Source organism: Mustela nigripes, chromosome 14 (genome assembly GCF_022355385.1).
Source record: "Mustela nigripes isolate SB6536 chromosome 14, MUSNIG.SB6536, whole genome shotgun sequence".
NCBI classification, from domain to species: Eukaryota; Metazoa; Chordata; class Mammalia; order Carnivora; family Mustelidae; genus Mustela; species Mustela nigripes.
In genome coordinates, this window is record NC_081570.1 from 53854148 (window position 1) to 53870911 (window position 16764).

Here is a 16764-nt window from a genome sequence, read left to right on the forward strand (position 1 = left end):
GGTAAACAACTTGGTAATTTCTTATGAAGTTACACACTTACCAAATGACTCAGCAATCCCAGTGATAGGGATTGGAAAACAAGGTATTCTTATAAATACTGTATTATACTTAGATATTCCCTTCAGTTTTTGATCACAGTCACTTAACCCCTAACAACCCAAAGGTCTATCAGCTGGTTAATGGATAAATTGTGGTATATTCATTCCATGGAACACACACTTGGGAATAACAATAAAACTGTTCATACGTATGGTCACATGGGTTAATCGCAAAAGCATTATGCTGAATGAAAGACTCCATATGGGAGGGTCTGCCTGCTATATTCTTCTATTCATATTAAATTTTAGAAAAGGCAAAATTAGAGTGACAGGAAACAGATCACTGGTGGCCAGGAACTAGTTGTGGAAGAAATGATTCATTGCGAATGGGCAAGAGAGTACTCTCAGGCGTGATGGAAATACTCTGTATCTCGATTGTGGTGATGTTGTAGAACTGTACTCTGGTCAACTTAAAGTTTGTGACTTAAATATTATTTTTACTTAAGGTATGCTGATTTTTACAGTGGCACTTGAATACAAGCATTAATTTCATATAGACATAGTATTTAACATAAAGGATAAGATAATAAAACTTCTAGAAGAACAGGAAAATAGGACAATAGAATAGGAAAAGCTCTTTGCACTTTTTAGGCAGTCAGAGGTCTCAGAATATAAAATAAATGTAAATAAAAAATTGATAATTCGATTTCACCAATATTAAAAGCTTCTCATAAAAAACACTTTTAATAAACTGAATAGGCAAGTCACAGACTGGAGGAATGATATCTAGTGAAGAACTTATATCAGTATTCAGGAATGCCAATAAAAATTAATAATGAAAACACAACTTGATTAAAAATGTCCAATTTACTCGATCAGATACTTCATAAAAGATGATTTGCCACAGACAAAAAAAGGCATGACAAAATTCCCAATGGTGCTATTATCAGGGAAATGTAAATTGAAACCACAATTTGATACCATTTCATACTTTGTAAAATGTCAAAAGTTAAAAAACAAACAAACTTGACAATACCAAATGCTGGTGAGAATTTTCAACTGTTAGAATTCTTATATTATTGCTGGTTGGCATATAATACAGTAAAATCACTGGGAAATGCTTGGCAGTTTCTTTTAAATTTAAATATACTCTGTGGGGGTGCCTCGTTGCCTCAGTGGGTTAAACCTCTTCCTTCAGCTCAGATTGTGATCCCAGGGTCCTGGGATCCAGCCCCGCATCGGGCTCTCTGCTCAGTGGGGAGCCTACTTCCCCTTCTCCCTCTGCTTGCCTCTCTGCCTACTTGTGTCTGTCAAATAAATAAAAATTTTTTTTTTCAGATATACTCTGTGATTATATTCAGAAATTTCACTCTGAAATAATTTCTAAGAGAAATAAACATATAGAAACACATGAAAGCTTGTATGAGATGCTTCTAGCAATGATATCTATCTATAATGCTTCCAAATGTTTACAATTCAATTATCTATCAGTAGGAAAAAGGATAAACAAATTTTAATATATACATAAGTATATATATATATATATATATGTATATATATATATATTTAGGATTTTATTTATTTATTTGACAGAGAGAGACACAGTGAGAGAGGGAGCACAAGCAGGGGGAGTGGGAGAGGGAGAAGCAGACTCCAGCTGAGCAGGAACCTGATGAGGGGCTCGATCCTCCAGGATCATGACCTGCATGAGCTAAAGGCAGAGGCTTAATGATTGAGCCACCCAGGTGCCCCTCTTTTCCTTTTTAAAATAAATGATTGATTTCTCATAAGATTTAGGCTTGAGACAATCACCTCATTTCCTGTCAGGCACTAAAAAACCTGACTAGATGTTAATGAACAGGAGAACTCACAGACAGAAGTTATGGATCAAGAGAGAGCTTTCTCTCTAGTCAGTCTAACTTAGTATAGTTTTAGACTTAATACATGCGTAACAAATGATAATGGTTGTTGTTTTCTTGTCCTCCAGGCAAAGATAAAATGTAATGACACTGCTTCATATCATCAGTAATATTTCTCCAAGAAGTAAATAGGAAGATCTGTGTAAACTTTGCCCTCTGTAATTGGAGTCTGTTCAGATTTTTGCAAAAATGTGATCTAGATTCTCATTATGTGTGTGTGTATTTTGTATATGTTTAATTTCTACAACACAGCCAGTAGAACAACTATTAAAGCTTTTAATCTGGATTGGCTGTTGTTAGGACAAGGACCCATTTATAGTGACAATCTGTAAGGTATAGCTAAGGCCAAAAGACTTTTTGTGACCCAGATCTTACTTAGCTTTATGATGAAAGAGAAAAATAGATATTGCTTTTTTCATGAATTACCAAGGGGAAGTATTTGTTACTTCTTAGAATCATACATAAATGGACGATAGAGGAACTGGGATTAATGTCATTTCAGGCTTATATTATTTTCTCATCTGACGATTGTCCTTTTGTGAGGGTTGTAATGTTCATCTCAGATTTATCTTGACCCCATGCTCAGATCTCTGGAGACTTTCCCCAGTGACGCAGTTGTTATGTTCTCTTGGTAAAAAGAAAATTCAGACATAAATAGCTCTAAAGCAGAGTTATATAAGGTCTTGTTATTTCAGTTATGTTTTCCAAAAGGAAGGAGGTTAAAAGTGGGCATCTTTGTGATAAGGTGAAAAGATAAGACTTCATGGAAATATTGTGATTCAGCAAATCATTTAATGAGGCCCCACTATGTACAAGACCCTTCCAGGTGCCATTCACTCTTACATATAGTCCTTACGATAGCCCTGTGAAGTGGGAGGCATTGTGCCTGCTTTTATAAATAAGAACAAAGTCTCAGAGAGGTCAAGTAAACTGCTAAATGTGCCACAGAGTTAGAATCTCAGCCTAGAGTTTTTTGAATTCACTTTGGGAGGGTTTTCCGTTCTACAACAATTGGTTGCACTCGATACAGTTTCTACCGGAGAACCGCAGATGCCTATCACATCTGCTTCCATCATTCAAAGGCATGCAACATTTTAACATTTGAAAATATTGATCGTATATGAAAGCAGCCATATCAGGAATAGATATAGCAAATAATGATTTTTCATCCATAGAAGCACAAGATTAGAAGGATCAAATGACTTATTAAAGATCTCATAGTCACTAATTGGGCTCTTACTGGTGGCTAAAGATAAGCAAGAGGACCTCTTGTTTTGTTGGGAATCATACTTTCCTTCACCTTTATGGTAAAGTCTTACTTGTCTTACTAGAGCATGGCTTCGACCTGCCTCCCCTGGGAAGTCCTTTCTGGTCTTCCAAGGCAGACTTCTGTAACCCTCCTGTATGGGGCTGCCGCACCTTCTAAGTATCTCTGTAATTTAATTAGTTATGTGAACTGTCCATTTCCACTCTACTCCACTTAGGCTCTGCAGTCCTTGAGGACAGATGTCCTGCCTTTTCCTCTGTGTGTTCTCAGTGCCTAGAAAGCCCAGGGCTCTCAGCAGTGCTCATGAGTGACTGCTGTATACATGAATGCACACATGAATGCCTGAGTACTTGAATGAATGAATTCATAAATAAATTGCTTGGCCTTGAAGCCGTGTGTGTGTGTGTGTGTGTGTGTGTGTGTGTGTGTGTGTGTTAGCATGCTCTCTGATGCATAAATAAGACTTTGCCAAAAGCAATACAAACACAAAACAAAATCCTTTAATTTAGGGGCACATGAAGGCACTGTAGTGGGACAAACTGTGGGCCAAATCCAGATTACTGGGTGTTTAGTCCAAGTTATGGCACTCATTAGGTGAATGCCAAGTCAGCTTTGAGGGGCTCTCTCTTGCATCTGGAAGATGAGGGAATTGTGGATGGTGAAAGTTACAAAGATGGTACTTGAATAAAGTTTGGAAAACACTGTTCTAAGGCATTTTATGGGGTAGAATAGGGAGGACTATTGCGGTTTTCCAACTTTTATTTTTAAGGGTTAGAACCTCTTGTCAAATAAAATCTTACAAAGAGACTCAGAATGTGAAATATATAAAAATTGAGATTTTGTGGCGGCCAAGCCTCATTGTTCTCTAATACCTGCTCCTTCTGTTCTCTCCCCTCTTACATGTAAGTTGTATCAAGTCTTTGCTAAATTCACGAGTGAGTCCATTCTCACGGTGAGGCCTAATTTTGCATCTTTAAAAACAAGCAAGGGAATTACAGTTTCTGACTATAAAGATACTTAAAGACCGATAGCAAATGTTTTCTTATGTTCTTTTATGCCATATCAAAACAATATTACCCAGCATTCTGGTGTCACCAGATTAGTTTCAGCCTTCTGCTTGTGAGGTTTTTTTCCTTTCCTATGTCCCCCTAGATCTGGGTCCCTGATCTTTTAGGAGGCCTGGGACAGACTGGCCCTAAATTGGATGTCTGCTTCTGAATAGGCAATAATCACTGAATAGGCAAGGTCTCACTATGATGTTTCACTGTTTCACTATACTTTGTGATTTCAGTCTTCTTCTTCTTTTTTTTTTTTTAAAGATTTTATTTATTTATTTGATAGAGATCACAAGTAGGCAGAGAGGCAGGCAGAGAGAGAGAGGGGGAAGCAGGCTCCCTGCTGAGCAGAGAGCCTGATGCGGGGTTTGATCCTGGGACCCTGAGATCATGACCTGAGCCAAAGGCAGAGACTTAACCCACTGAGCCACCCACGTACCTCTGATTTCAGTCTTCTTAAGAAAAAACATTTATGGTGAGTGCCTGGGGTCTTTGAGCCTAAAAAGACTTTTTGATCAAAATCCTATCTATCTCTCACATGTCCCATGAAACATATTTGAAAAGCATTATACTGGTGGATAGTTTTTAAAAGCTACATTCAGATGTAGTCCTTGTGAATGAATATCAAGAGTCTTCTGTATTAACTTAAAATAATTTTAGATATTGAAGCAAAGACAGAAAAAGAAAATACTTGTGAATTCTTGCTCAAGTCTAAGAGAAACAGAGGCAAATTAGTATGCCTTTTTAGTTATGTTTTATACACATAGTCTAAGTTTTCCAACTTAATGTAAATCTGTTTGAGATTATATAAAAGAGCCGCTTTTTATAGGCTCCATATGTTCTGAAAACAATAGACTCTTTTTTTGTTTCATTATTTTAAGAATTATGTGTGTCCTATCTTGTCCTGAAATTCCACTTTTGTTCCCAATTATCTTCTGTATCATGGCTGTAACCCATCTTCATTTGTCATTGGTCTCTGATAATAATGCTTGTTTGCCTCTTCCAAGAAGCAGTGGAGGATAGTAGTTAATTGCATGAATTCTGGAGGCACAATGACTGGGTGTGAATCCTGTCTCTGTTCTTTGCTAGATGTGTTAGCTTGGACAAGTCATTTACCTCATTTACTGCCCCCCCCCTTTTAAAAAGATTTTATTTATTTATTTGACAGAGAGAGACACAGCAAGAGAAGGAACACAAGCAGGGGGAGGGGGAGACGGAGAAGCAGGCTTCCCGCCAACAGGGAGCCCTATCAGGGGCTCGATTTCCAGACCCCAGGATCATGACCCTAGCCAAAGGCAGACTCAACGACTGAGGCACCTGGGCACCCCCCTCATTTACCCTTTTCATGCTTCAGAATTCTTACCTGTGCAATAGAGACACCAGTAGTTGTGAGAATTATATGAGATAATATATTTAGGGACTATAAAATCGTGCTTACCACGAGACTATTAGTATTCCTGTCACAGGAGTAAGAACATACATTCTGTCTATATCAGTTATTTGTGAGGTCGTATTTGTAGTTCATGAGGCCTTCTGGTTCAGTCTCCTTCCCCCTCCTCTATCTGCTGCTTTTGGGTTATCACACGTTTAGTATTTCAGGGAGAAGCACAGATCATATATATTTTATTCATTTAAATATTTTTTAGTAAATATTTATTGCTTGGCACAGGGATAGAGTGACTAGCAAGATTCCCTATGAGCTTCTGAGAGGTATAAGGCTACGTCTTCCTACAAATAAATCTATAATTATGATAAATACTGTGACTAAGAAAAAAGTAATGATGTGGTAAGACCTTGTGACAGGCAGGTAATTCAATAAAGATTTTTCTGAAGGAAAGATATTTAAACTGAAGGCTGAGGAATGAGTGAGCCAGGCAAAACCGAGGAAGTATTACAGTGCAGGGAAAGTCCTGAGGCATGGAAGACATGGTGGGTAAATCCCAAATGCAATTTGGCTAAAGATAGATGAGATGAAGTGGACACTGATGTGGGATTAGGTGGGGAAGCAGGTGGAAACCAACATAAGAAGATGAGGCCGCAAAGGCAAGGAGAGACCAGATGGGTAGGGACTTGTATGGCATAATAGGGTTTTGGATTATCCTGAATGTAACAGGAAGCCATGAAGAATGCAGGGAAGTAATAGAGGGAATTCTGCATTAAAAAAAACACTTTGGAGAATAGATAGAAGGAGGGTAGAACGGCTCCTTTCTTTGTTCCTTAGCTACAGTACCTGTAAAAGAACTCTAACCTCCTCTACGAAGCTTTCCTTATAATTTTTGCCTGTAGAATTGACCTTCACTCATTTGTTCACCGAAGGAGCCCGTTGTCTATTCCTGTCATAGCACTTATGACGCTGTGCTGTGATCCTGACACATTCCAAGGACACATGAGGTATTGTCGAATGAATAATCATTTATTCATTCCTCTGAAGACAAGACTGTAGGCACTTTAAAGTCAAGGAGACAAAACGTAAGAGACTTAATTCTAGGAAACAAACTGAGGGTTGCTGGAGAGGATGGGCGTCGGGGAATGGAATAACTGGGTAATGGGCATCAGTGAGGGCACAGGATATGATGACACTGGGTGTTATCTACAACTGATGAATCACTGACTGCTACCTCTGAAACTAATACTACACTGTATGTTAATTAATTGAATTTAAATAAAATAAATTAAAAAAATAAAGTCAAGAAAGTCATTAAGCGCCTAGTTTCAGGCTGATTGGAAGCTAGACATTTAGGCAGGGGAGGATGGTCTTTTTATCCTTTGTTGTGGAGAGACAGTTTATCTAGTTTTTAGATATTTTTCAGAAGTGACTAATCCATATGTAGCTGTTGATTTGATGTGTCTGTGGGAGGAGGAGTTCAAGATCTTCCTAGGCCACCATTTTGTGGAAGACCATTAAGGCATTATTTATATGTTTATATATTTATATACTTATATAGATATCATATTATATATCTATATAAATATAATATATTTATATATTTAAATATAATATATTATATATTATTATAAATTTATTTAGTTTTATTTATTTATTATTTATAAATACTATATAAATATATATTTATATGATATATAATAATATATAATATATAATGATATATTTATATAAGTTTATATATATATAAGTATACATATTTATATTATGGGAATAGCTTGTCACTTTCCATTCTGTTGTTGTTAGAAATGAACATTCATTCAAACCTATTATATACTAAGAATTTTTTCTTTTCTGTCAACATGTGTACTGATTTCAAGTTTGTATCCTATTAGTAATTTACAGGGAACACATTTCATAGTAGAAATTGATTTTGAATGGTTGTTCAGGAGAAACATTTTACTCAGAGCAGCATTTAGCCTAGTTACTTTGCAGTCTGATGACTATTAAAAGAATTCCATTATCTCTTTGTTACTTATTATTCTCTCAGGCTAAGCTAATGGTTTAAATTCATATTAATTCTTAATACTTTTAAATTTTTATCTCAAAAGTCCTTGATGCTTATTGCCTAATTAAACAAACTGATTTTCTCTCCCAGAAATGCTTATATCTAAGTGTCAGGTGCTTATAGTCTTAAGGAGTTTTACACAGAAAATGTCTTATTACATACACATTTTTCCCTCAAATTTGTTTGCTCTCCATTATTTGCATTCCACTAGAGCAGTTTTTGGGAAGCACATTTGTCTCCTCTATGTATCTTCCCTATAGTCAAACCCAAATGAGTTACAGTTGAGTACAGTAGTCCTAAGTTTCTCAAAGTGTGTTAAGACCAGTAGATGCAAACTCAAGAGAGGAGTTTTATATTTTATGTATTGAATTCTGGGCATTTTTATATATTTTCTGATTCTGGAGAGTTGATTTTTATACTGTTTGTTTTCTTCCACTAGTTTACTAGAATTTCATTAGATTTATAAAGCTTGTTGATAATTATAATGCAACCCCTAAACAAACCCCTTGACAACTGAGAATGTCAAAAGTTCCAGAGCTAGGCAGTGTTAACCTTAAAATTAGAACTTTCTTTATCAGCAAAAATTTGGGAGTAGCAAAGAATTGCAATTGAGGACATGCAAGCTATAGCAAACCACAGGCAAGTCAAACAGAGGAAAGGAATGTTATTTTATGGAGAAGGAGGAAGTTGGAAGGGGTGGTTTTGAATAGAAGTCCATTGGAGAAAATTAAGCATTCAAGCTGATGATAGTTTCTCATTGACTGGCTTGCAGGGGTGATCAATTCCTCATAGGAGACACAATGCCCTATTGAGACCTGTAGTTAATGATTCTTTCCTGGTGATAATTCTGCTGGAGTCTGTAATTGACAATCTTATTATTTGACATTTGAGTCATATGGTTTCCCTTTCTGTGTTCCTCTTTCTGACCCCTCAAATCCATTTTAGTGAGGTTTCTTTTATCAGTTTTCATAGGGGATAACTATAGTGTGGTGGTTATGGATCTCTGAAAAGATATACCAGTTCAGACTCCTCTTTGTCCAGTATTTCTTCCCCAAATGCATGCTACATTAGAAAACCTTCCCTTTCTTGAACTAGATCTTATGCTCGTTATTTTAAAAAGGTAAGACATTAACTGGTGTGCTGCAGAGGATCTTAGAAATTTGTACTTTACGAGTCAGTAAGATTTTTAAAGAATCAAAGGACTGACAAATGTTGCCAATGTTTCATTTTCTCTGTTGAGGCCATTGAGAAACAAAAGAAATGCTCATGCCCCATTACATTATCATCATTTCATGGAAGGAAATTTTAACATCCGAAAGAATGATGGCTAGGGCTTTTACTGTTATGCTAGTAATGGCAACCATAATATAAAACAGAGGACTAAAGCCATCAAAATATCCAACATTTTCTATAGCAAGCTATATACAAAAGTGGTCAGGCAACTCCTTGTGGAAGTAGCAGGTGGGTTCTGATACCTACCATTACTCCAGCAACTTCCCAGTGCCCATATAATCACTCTGGATGGGGAGAGGATGGATGTGGAGAGGTTTGGGAGGAGCGAGTTATTGGCCTACTGGAGATGAAAAACTACTTGTAGAGATCAGGGGTATCTTTCACAAAAGGAGGGCTAGCTTCTGTATCTCGTAGATTCTAATTAGGAAAGCAAAAGTGATTTAATGCAAGAAATTGCTTATGCAAGTATTGAATGATGAAAGTGAAAAGAGGTCAGCCACGTAATCCAAAGAATGGTAAAGTGGCTTCCATTCCTAGGGAAGTAGGGGAGATGGTGTTATGAGATCTAGGTATACACAAGAGGGTTTCCTACCATAGGAGCTGGGACCACCAAGGGGCTGCTCTGAAGCTAGTAGCAGATGTTTGATGGGGTATTGTATGGGTGGTTCTGAATCTGCTAGAAGGGAGTGCCAAAGTTGTCCGTACTCTTGGATGCAGGAAGAGAGTCCCTTTTCTCTAACTCTCTTCCAGCTTCCTACTAGTGATTCCCACTGTCAGCACCTAAAAGAAGCTAGTTAGGAAGAGAACCTTTAAATGTAGTTTGCAATGTCTCTGCCCCAGCACCACAGATCAGTAGAATGATTGGCTTGGGGCTGAAAGATATTAATAAGTTACTGACATAGTATCACATTTCTCCATTGATCACTTATGCAGAATACTTTCTGATCTGCTCTTTGTGACTTCCTGAGCAAGGGAGAAAGAGTAATAGAGAGGGAGATAGCAGGACAGAGGAAAGAGATAATGGCAAAACACCCTATACTCTCACTATTCGGTGTGACAAGGATGCTGGAGCTTATTCTGGATCAAGTGCATTGTGGCCTGAGCCATTTTATCAGTACTTCAATCAAGAGAGTGAACTATTGCCCAAGAAGGTCATACCAACAAGAGTTTCAACAGAAATTAATGGGGATGGGAGCTGAGGAGTCTAGAACATTTATTTTCCCAATGGGGAATCTCCTACTTACCCCTAAGAATAAAATGAGCATTTGGACACCCCTTAGAGAGGGCATCAATATATAATGCCTTTTGTTGGAAAAACAGTGGCACTCAGTAGAGCCACAATTAAATGTCCAGTTGAGTAAAAAGGCTTTTCTCCTTTTCATTAATTCTTCTTCTCTGCTGTAATGTGGGAAGAACTAGAACCTGAAGAGGAAGGAAGGAAGAGGACTAAAAGAGTAGACCAGTCCCTCTTTCCACTCGAAGTCCTAGACACTGGCCACTGAGTGGTCCCACAGAGCCTGGCCATTGAGCTAGGAAAAGAGAAGGAGATGTGATTTAAAGCAATTATAAGTTGCAGTAAGGGACTCAGCCTTGAACTGTTGTTAAAGAAGAGAAAATGGACTTGATGTTGCAGATGGAAACCAGTTACTGGAAAAAAATTTAAACTATTACATATCTGTGCCCTACTGAGTTCAGATTCTTCAGTAAATCAATTACACAGAAGTCAAAAATCAAACTTTTTGGAAATCATCTCAGAATAAAGGGTAATCTTTAAGCTGGGAAAAAAAAAGCTTTCTTAAAAACTCAAAAATATTACTCTTGTTTTTCTCAGTTCTTCATGGCTTGATCTAGGAGGTATCCATGATGCAGGATTTTAGAATGTTTATTATTAGTCATCGAAATTTCTATCAGCCCAGGATTACTAGTATTGATAGCTATAACCTGTCAAAAGAGAAACTCATACTGGTGCTATAGCAGCCAGAGTCCTTTCCCTCATTTTAGTTTTAAAATCTCTGTGGAGGAAAGAGAAAGAAGGGAAGGTGAAATTAATGAAGAATACTGTAGTCTTTGAACACAAGAGAATGTTATGAAAGAGTAATGTAAGCTTAAAAGCATCTTTTAGGTGGTGAAATATAGAACCATAGGAAAATGATTAAAATATGCCAGAAATGGAATTTATAGTCCTCATACTCACTCATCACCTTAGAAATTCTTAGGAATATTTTGCTTTAATGAAACATACCATGTTCTATCTATTGAGAGGCAAATTTTGCTAATGGAAGGATAATCTCAGATTAAGAGAACTTGATCTCTTCTCTTGTCTCCATTTTCTTTAAATTTGAGGCACTTAAAGACTTCAGTATCTTTTAAAAAGTGTTTCTTTTTGTCCTCACCTGATTAGGGAGGAAGATTCCAGAAAACTAATCAACTTAACTTGTATTTCCAAAATCAGAAAATGAAGTAAAAATCACTTCATTCACTACTGCCTTGAAAAGATGTGAATAAGACTCAATCAGCTGCACAGTGATGGGTTAAGAGGCTTTGCTTTAGAATCAGAATGTTCTGGTCTGAACCAGCGAAGAGTGTGACGTTGGGCATTTTTCATTACTGTTCTAAGACTTGATTTCCTCATCTGTCATTATTATCGTGCCCACCTCCTTTGGTTGGCTGTTTGGTATTGGAAATCATGTATGCATAGTGCCTAAACTGGCATAACTTCTCAATCTATGTTAGCCTAAATGAAAGGCAGCTGACATTAACAATCAGCAATAAAATGGTTTGTTCAACCCCTGTTCGTTAATAGAGCAGGGAGTAGGTTGTACTCTCAAAGGGGTGAAAGAGAGGTACTATTTAGTGAAGGTACTATTTACAAGAGATTTGGTCAGGATTGAAGATAAGCAGAAAGGCATGAAGAGGTACCACAAGGCTAGCCACGGTCCTACGTCTGAAGGGTCAGTGGAGACACTAGTTAATGGAACCTAGGGATGTGCAAAGACAGGTGCTTGCAGAGCTGTGACCTAGAGTAGAAAACTTTAGCCATTGCTACACCATGGCCAAAAGAGAAGGACCTCTCTTTCCTCTTGCCCTCTGGTCTACTGCCTCTGTTTCCCATTGGCTGAACACACCCAGGAGCCAGAGGGCTAGAAAACCTGTGGACTATGTCCAGGATGGAAAAGGTAGAGGGGAGGATCTCTTTGGAAAATGAGGGATATCCAGAAAATATCTCGCCTCTATTTTTTTCCTGTGTTATATAACAGATGTTGTGTTTTATTTCTGAATATAAAGTAAAAATATTTTTAATATATAACACTTGGAAAACTGCCTTGTAACTTGAGATCCTGCTTTTGCCTAGCCAGGACATGATCTTAGTTAAAGGCACATAAATTTATCCCATAAGCTCTCACACTCAAAGTGTCATAAGATAGAAGTTTATTTCCATGGCTCAGACCTCTTAAAAGTATTCTTGCTTGCCAGAAGATCTACTGATGTTAGCTGGAACATTTTGTCTTTCTGCCTAAATTTCCTAAGCATAGCATCTTTCTGCCTGTATCATACCCTTAGTGTATTAAGTTCCATTCCATATTTTTGCATACCACGTTGTTCATCATTATTTCCACTAAACAAACCCCAATTATTTAAGGCTAAAAAGAAACCTCATTTCCTTCTTAAGCTTCCCTGACACCCAGCACCAACTAGTTCTTTATTTCAAAGAAAAGTTTTATCTATACATAAGATTTTAGCATTTAATTATATTCTTTGATTTACTAATTTTACAAATATTTTTGAGCAGTTACTATCTACCAAGTACATAGTTAGTATGTGTAAGTTTTTCCTTCCAAAATTCTCAAGGGCCATATTTGCCTTGAGCTTAATTTTTAAAAATATATTTTTATTTATGTTTGAGTATAGTTGACACAATGTGATATTATTTTCAGGTGTACAGCATAGTGATTCAACTTCTGTTTATGTTATGCTCTCTCATTGTAAGTATAGCTACCATTTGTTACCATTAATGCTATTATAATATCATTGACTATATTCTTAATGCTGTGCCTTTTAGTCCCATAACTTATTCATTCCATAACGAAATCCTATATCTCCACTTCCCTTCACCCATTTTCCCCACTCCTGCACCCTCCTTCCCTCTAGCAACATTGGTTTTTTTCCTCTGTGTCTATAGATCTGATTTTGCTTTTTGTTTATTTATTCATTTGTCTTTTTTTTTTAGATACCACATATGAGTGAAATCATATAGCATTTGACTTTCTCAGTCTGACTTATTCTACTTAGCATCATACCTTCCCATGTCCACCCATGTTGTCACAAATGGAAAGAGCTCACTCCTTTTTTAATGGCAGCATAATATTCCATCATCTATGTGTACCACATCTTCCTTACCCATTTGTCTATGGGTGGACTCCATGTTTATTGCAGCATTAGTTACAGTAGCCAAGACACGAGGCAACCTAAGTATGCATTGAGCTTCATTTGGCTCTTATCATACTTGGTGTAAGTCTAAGAAGGTATATTTAAAATCTTTATTTCTATTAGGGAAACTTGATCATTGTCCCTCCCTGCTGAAGATAGCTTAGAGATTTCTATTTCAGTTTCTGTGTTTTATTCTGGTTTTGTGTCTGTGTGTGTGTGTGTGTGTGTGTGTGTGCGTGCAATTCCTACCAAGCAAAATTGATGTAAGATAAAAAGTAGATATTGCTTCGTAGAGTTTTCTTACTAATTTAGTATGTGAAGCCATTTATTAGAGATCGCTTTGGTGTTCTTTTTTTTTTTCCTGACCCACATTCTATTAATTATGATTTTTTGAAATTGACTGTAAATAACATTCGCGTTGTGATAGTCCTTCCTCCCTCCTTTCCTTCCTTCCTTCCTGAGAGAGATAGAAAGAAAGAGTATGAGTGGCGGCAGAGGGAGAGTGAGAGAATCTCAAGCAGGCTCCACGCTCAGCATGGAACCTGACATAGGACTTTATTTCATGACCCTGAGACTGTGACCTGATTCAAAATCAACAGTTGGACACTTAACTGAGCCATCCAGGTGCCCCACATCTTGATAGTACTGATGCTAAATTTACCAGTTACATGATGTGATATAATGCTGCATGTATTTTATTAACTGTGCAAATTCATTTGGTGCTTTCCTAATAGATATTTAAGAGACCACATAGTTTATCGTCTAGCTACGGCCTAAGACTTAAGTGCTAGGCTGTCACTGTTTCTTAGTTTCTTCACCCAGGATAAACAGTTATCATTTACCTCACAAAAAGATGGCCCACCAAATATATGATGCATTAAGTTTTATAGCAATATAATAACTTAAAAAATAAGTTAAATTCTTATGTATTTTGTGGGTCCTTATTTTATATAAATTAATACATATTATATATAATTAATAACAGTATTAATAATATATATTAACAATACATGCTAAAATGTTATATGTAATATATAATAATATAATATGTAATGAAATATATAAAATATATATGAAATCAGTTTTTGGGTTATAAAATAATATATCACAAAAAATCTGGAAAATATGGAAGAGAGAGAAAAACCTCCTATAGAACCCTTACATGATGTCCACTATCATCATTTACATAGCTTCTTTAGTATTTTTCCATGCTTTTATTTTTACAGAATTAAAATCATTGGGTATATCTAATTCTGTATCCTGAATGTAAAACTTTAATTTTGAATCTTGCTTTTTAAAAACAAAACAAAACAAAAAACTTAGGAGCATGCCCCCCCTTTTTTTTCCAGATTCTACTTTACAGAAGCTCTCAATATTGAAGATCCCTATGTAATAAAATGTTATTTGTCTACTTTTGTTAGGTGTCAAAGGGACCTTTGAGTAAAAGCTCTGGAAGTTTGGCTACTCCTATTTGGTCAGCATTAGAAAAGTTCAATCATTCCTTGGTGTATGCTGAGAAAATGCTTTTCCTTGGCATATTGAATCAAACTCCTGAAAAACCTATGGGATTCTCTCCCTAGAACACACAGAGGCAAAGTTCCTCCCTCCCCCACTCTCTTACCCACTCTATCAGTTCTGCTGCCAACTCCTGCATAATATAGTCAAATTATGTGTTAGAAATTCAACCCTGGTTTCCTGGGTGATGGTACAATGCCACTACTTAGTATTCCTAGTCACATAGCTACAATTCCATCACGCTCTTAATCTATATATATCTTCATGTTCGAGAAGCAGACTTTTTGAATCAGGCATGTATTAAGAGTTTAAACATATAGAGTGAGAAAACATAGGACCTTCTTGAGCTCAGCAATGATGCAGGACATTTTTTTACCAAGATTTTGAGAAACGACCATATGTACTAACACGTTTTAGATTCAGGGATTTCTATAGTATATCTTTTCCAGTTTGCTTCTGCAAGCAGAATATTTTATGTTCTCTCATAGACTATTGGATGCCTAAACTATGAATTTGTACCTTTTTAAAAAGCTTGGGTTTTCAAAACAAGAGATGAGTTTTTCTCTGTGGAGTTGCACAACCAAGATGTACCCTTAAATTTTGATGGTAGTATTGAGCTTCCAATGATCCACACAAAAATGTCATGAATTGCAGTGTTTCTTCTTCAAAATGGGGAGGTTTGTGTGATTTAGACCAGGGAATTCTAGCTCTTTTTAATTAAAATTATCTTTAATAAGTATTTAACTATGTGCTTATACAGATAAGAGATTTAAAGTGATGGTAAATTTGAAATTAAGGGTTTTTTGGTGATGTATATTTTCTGTATTGGTTTTTTTTTTTTTTTTTGGACCATAATATCAAAGCCCTGTGTTCCTTAAATTTAAATCTGCCATATTTTAAATGTTCTACCTTGGTCCAATTATTTTTCTGATCATTTATTCCCACATTAGGAAAAAAATGGAAATAATCTCACAGACTACTATGTAGATGAAATTCTGTATAAAAAAAATATAAAGCCCTTCAGAAATATGTATTACTTCTATATTTTTAATGATTACGGATTATTTGGGAGCCAAAGTGTCACCCTCTTATTCTTTTCTCTCCTCCTGAGTAGCTTTGCACTAATTTCTTTGAGTTTTTTGTATCGTGCAAACCTCTTTTCTCACATATCAGATTGAACTGTCTTAGGAAATTGTGGTATTTACTTATATGTGTACACTGTGTACATTCAAATGTTAGTCTGGAGAATACAAAGAAACCATGTATTTATATTCAGCTAAGGATACTGAGCTCTTTTTTGTGTATGTGTCTCTTTTTTTCCCCCCCATAGATCTTAAAAATCAGCAGCAGAACTGTGCTGAGCAACAGACATCCTAAGAGGGGATATCTTTCACCTCTATAATGAAGAAAAGCAGGAGTGTCATGGCAGTGACGGCTGATGATGTAAGTTCCAAAAATCAGAGTTGCTCGATTCTACCCACTTTCTGTCTGCTCCATGGAGAAGTTGCTTCATAATTTTATCCAAAGGGTGGGCAGGGTTGTTGAACACCACCACGTTGTCACTAGTTGTTTTAGTGACCCAGGCATTGCCAGCACCTGGCCCCATATTTCTGCATGGTAGACTGCAGGAACACTGTCTTCTCTGCCCTGGGAGAGGGCTCAGGTTGAAGTTCATGATCTCATTCCCCAACCCCCCAATCTCTCTCCAGTGGATGCTCACATTCTAGCTCTTAGAAACTTCTCTTTCTATACTGCCTGCCTTATCAGTTCCCCTTTCTTCCCTGTCTTCACCCAGGGACAGCTAATCCTCGAGAGTCACCTCATATAGTGGGATCTTTGACAACTGCTCGTACAAA

General features: G+C 36.7%; 1 protein-coding gene across 5 annotated transcripts in view; it reads left to right on the top strand.

Moving 5' to 3' along the window:
• PDE4B (phosphodiesterase 4B) overlaps positions 1-16764 on the top strand; it is a 551888-nt gene that overhangs the window by 83621 nt on the left and 451503 nt on the right. For all 5 annotated transcript variants that reach the window (XM_059375023.1, XM_059375021.1, XM_059375022.1 and 2 more), the window contains one exon: positions 16239-16351. In XM_059375023.1, coding sequence (XP_059231006.1) covers positions 16310-16351 — 42 coding nt within the window. In that variant the 5' untranslated portion in view covers positions 16239-16309. The remainder of the gene's footprint in view (positions 1-16238; positions 16352-16764) is intronic.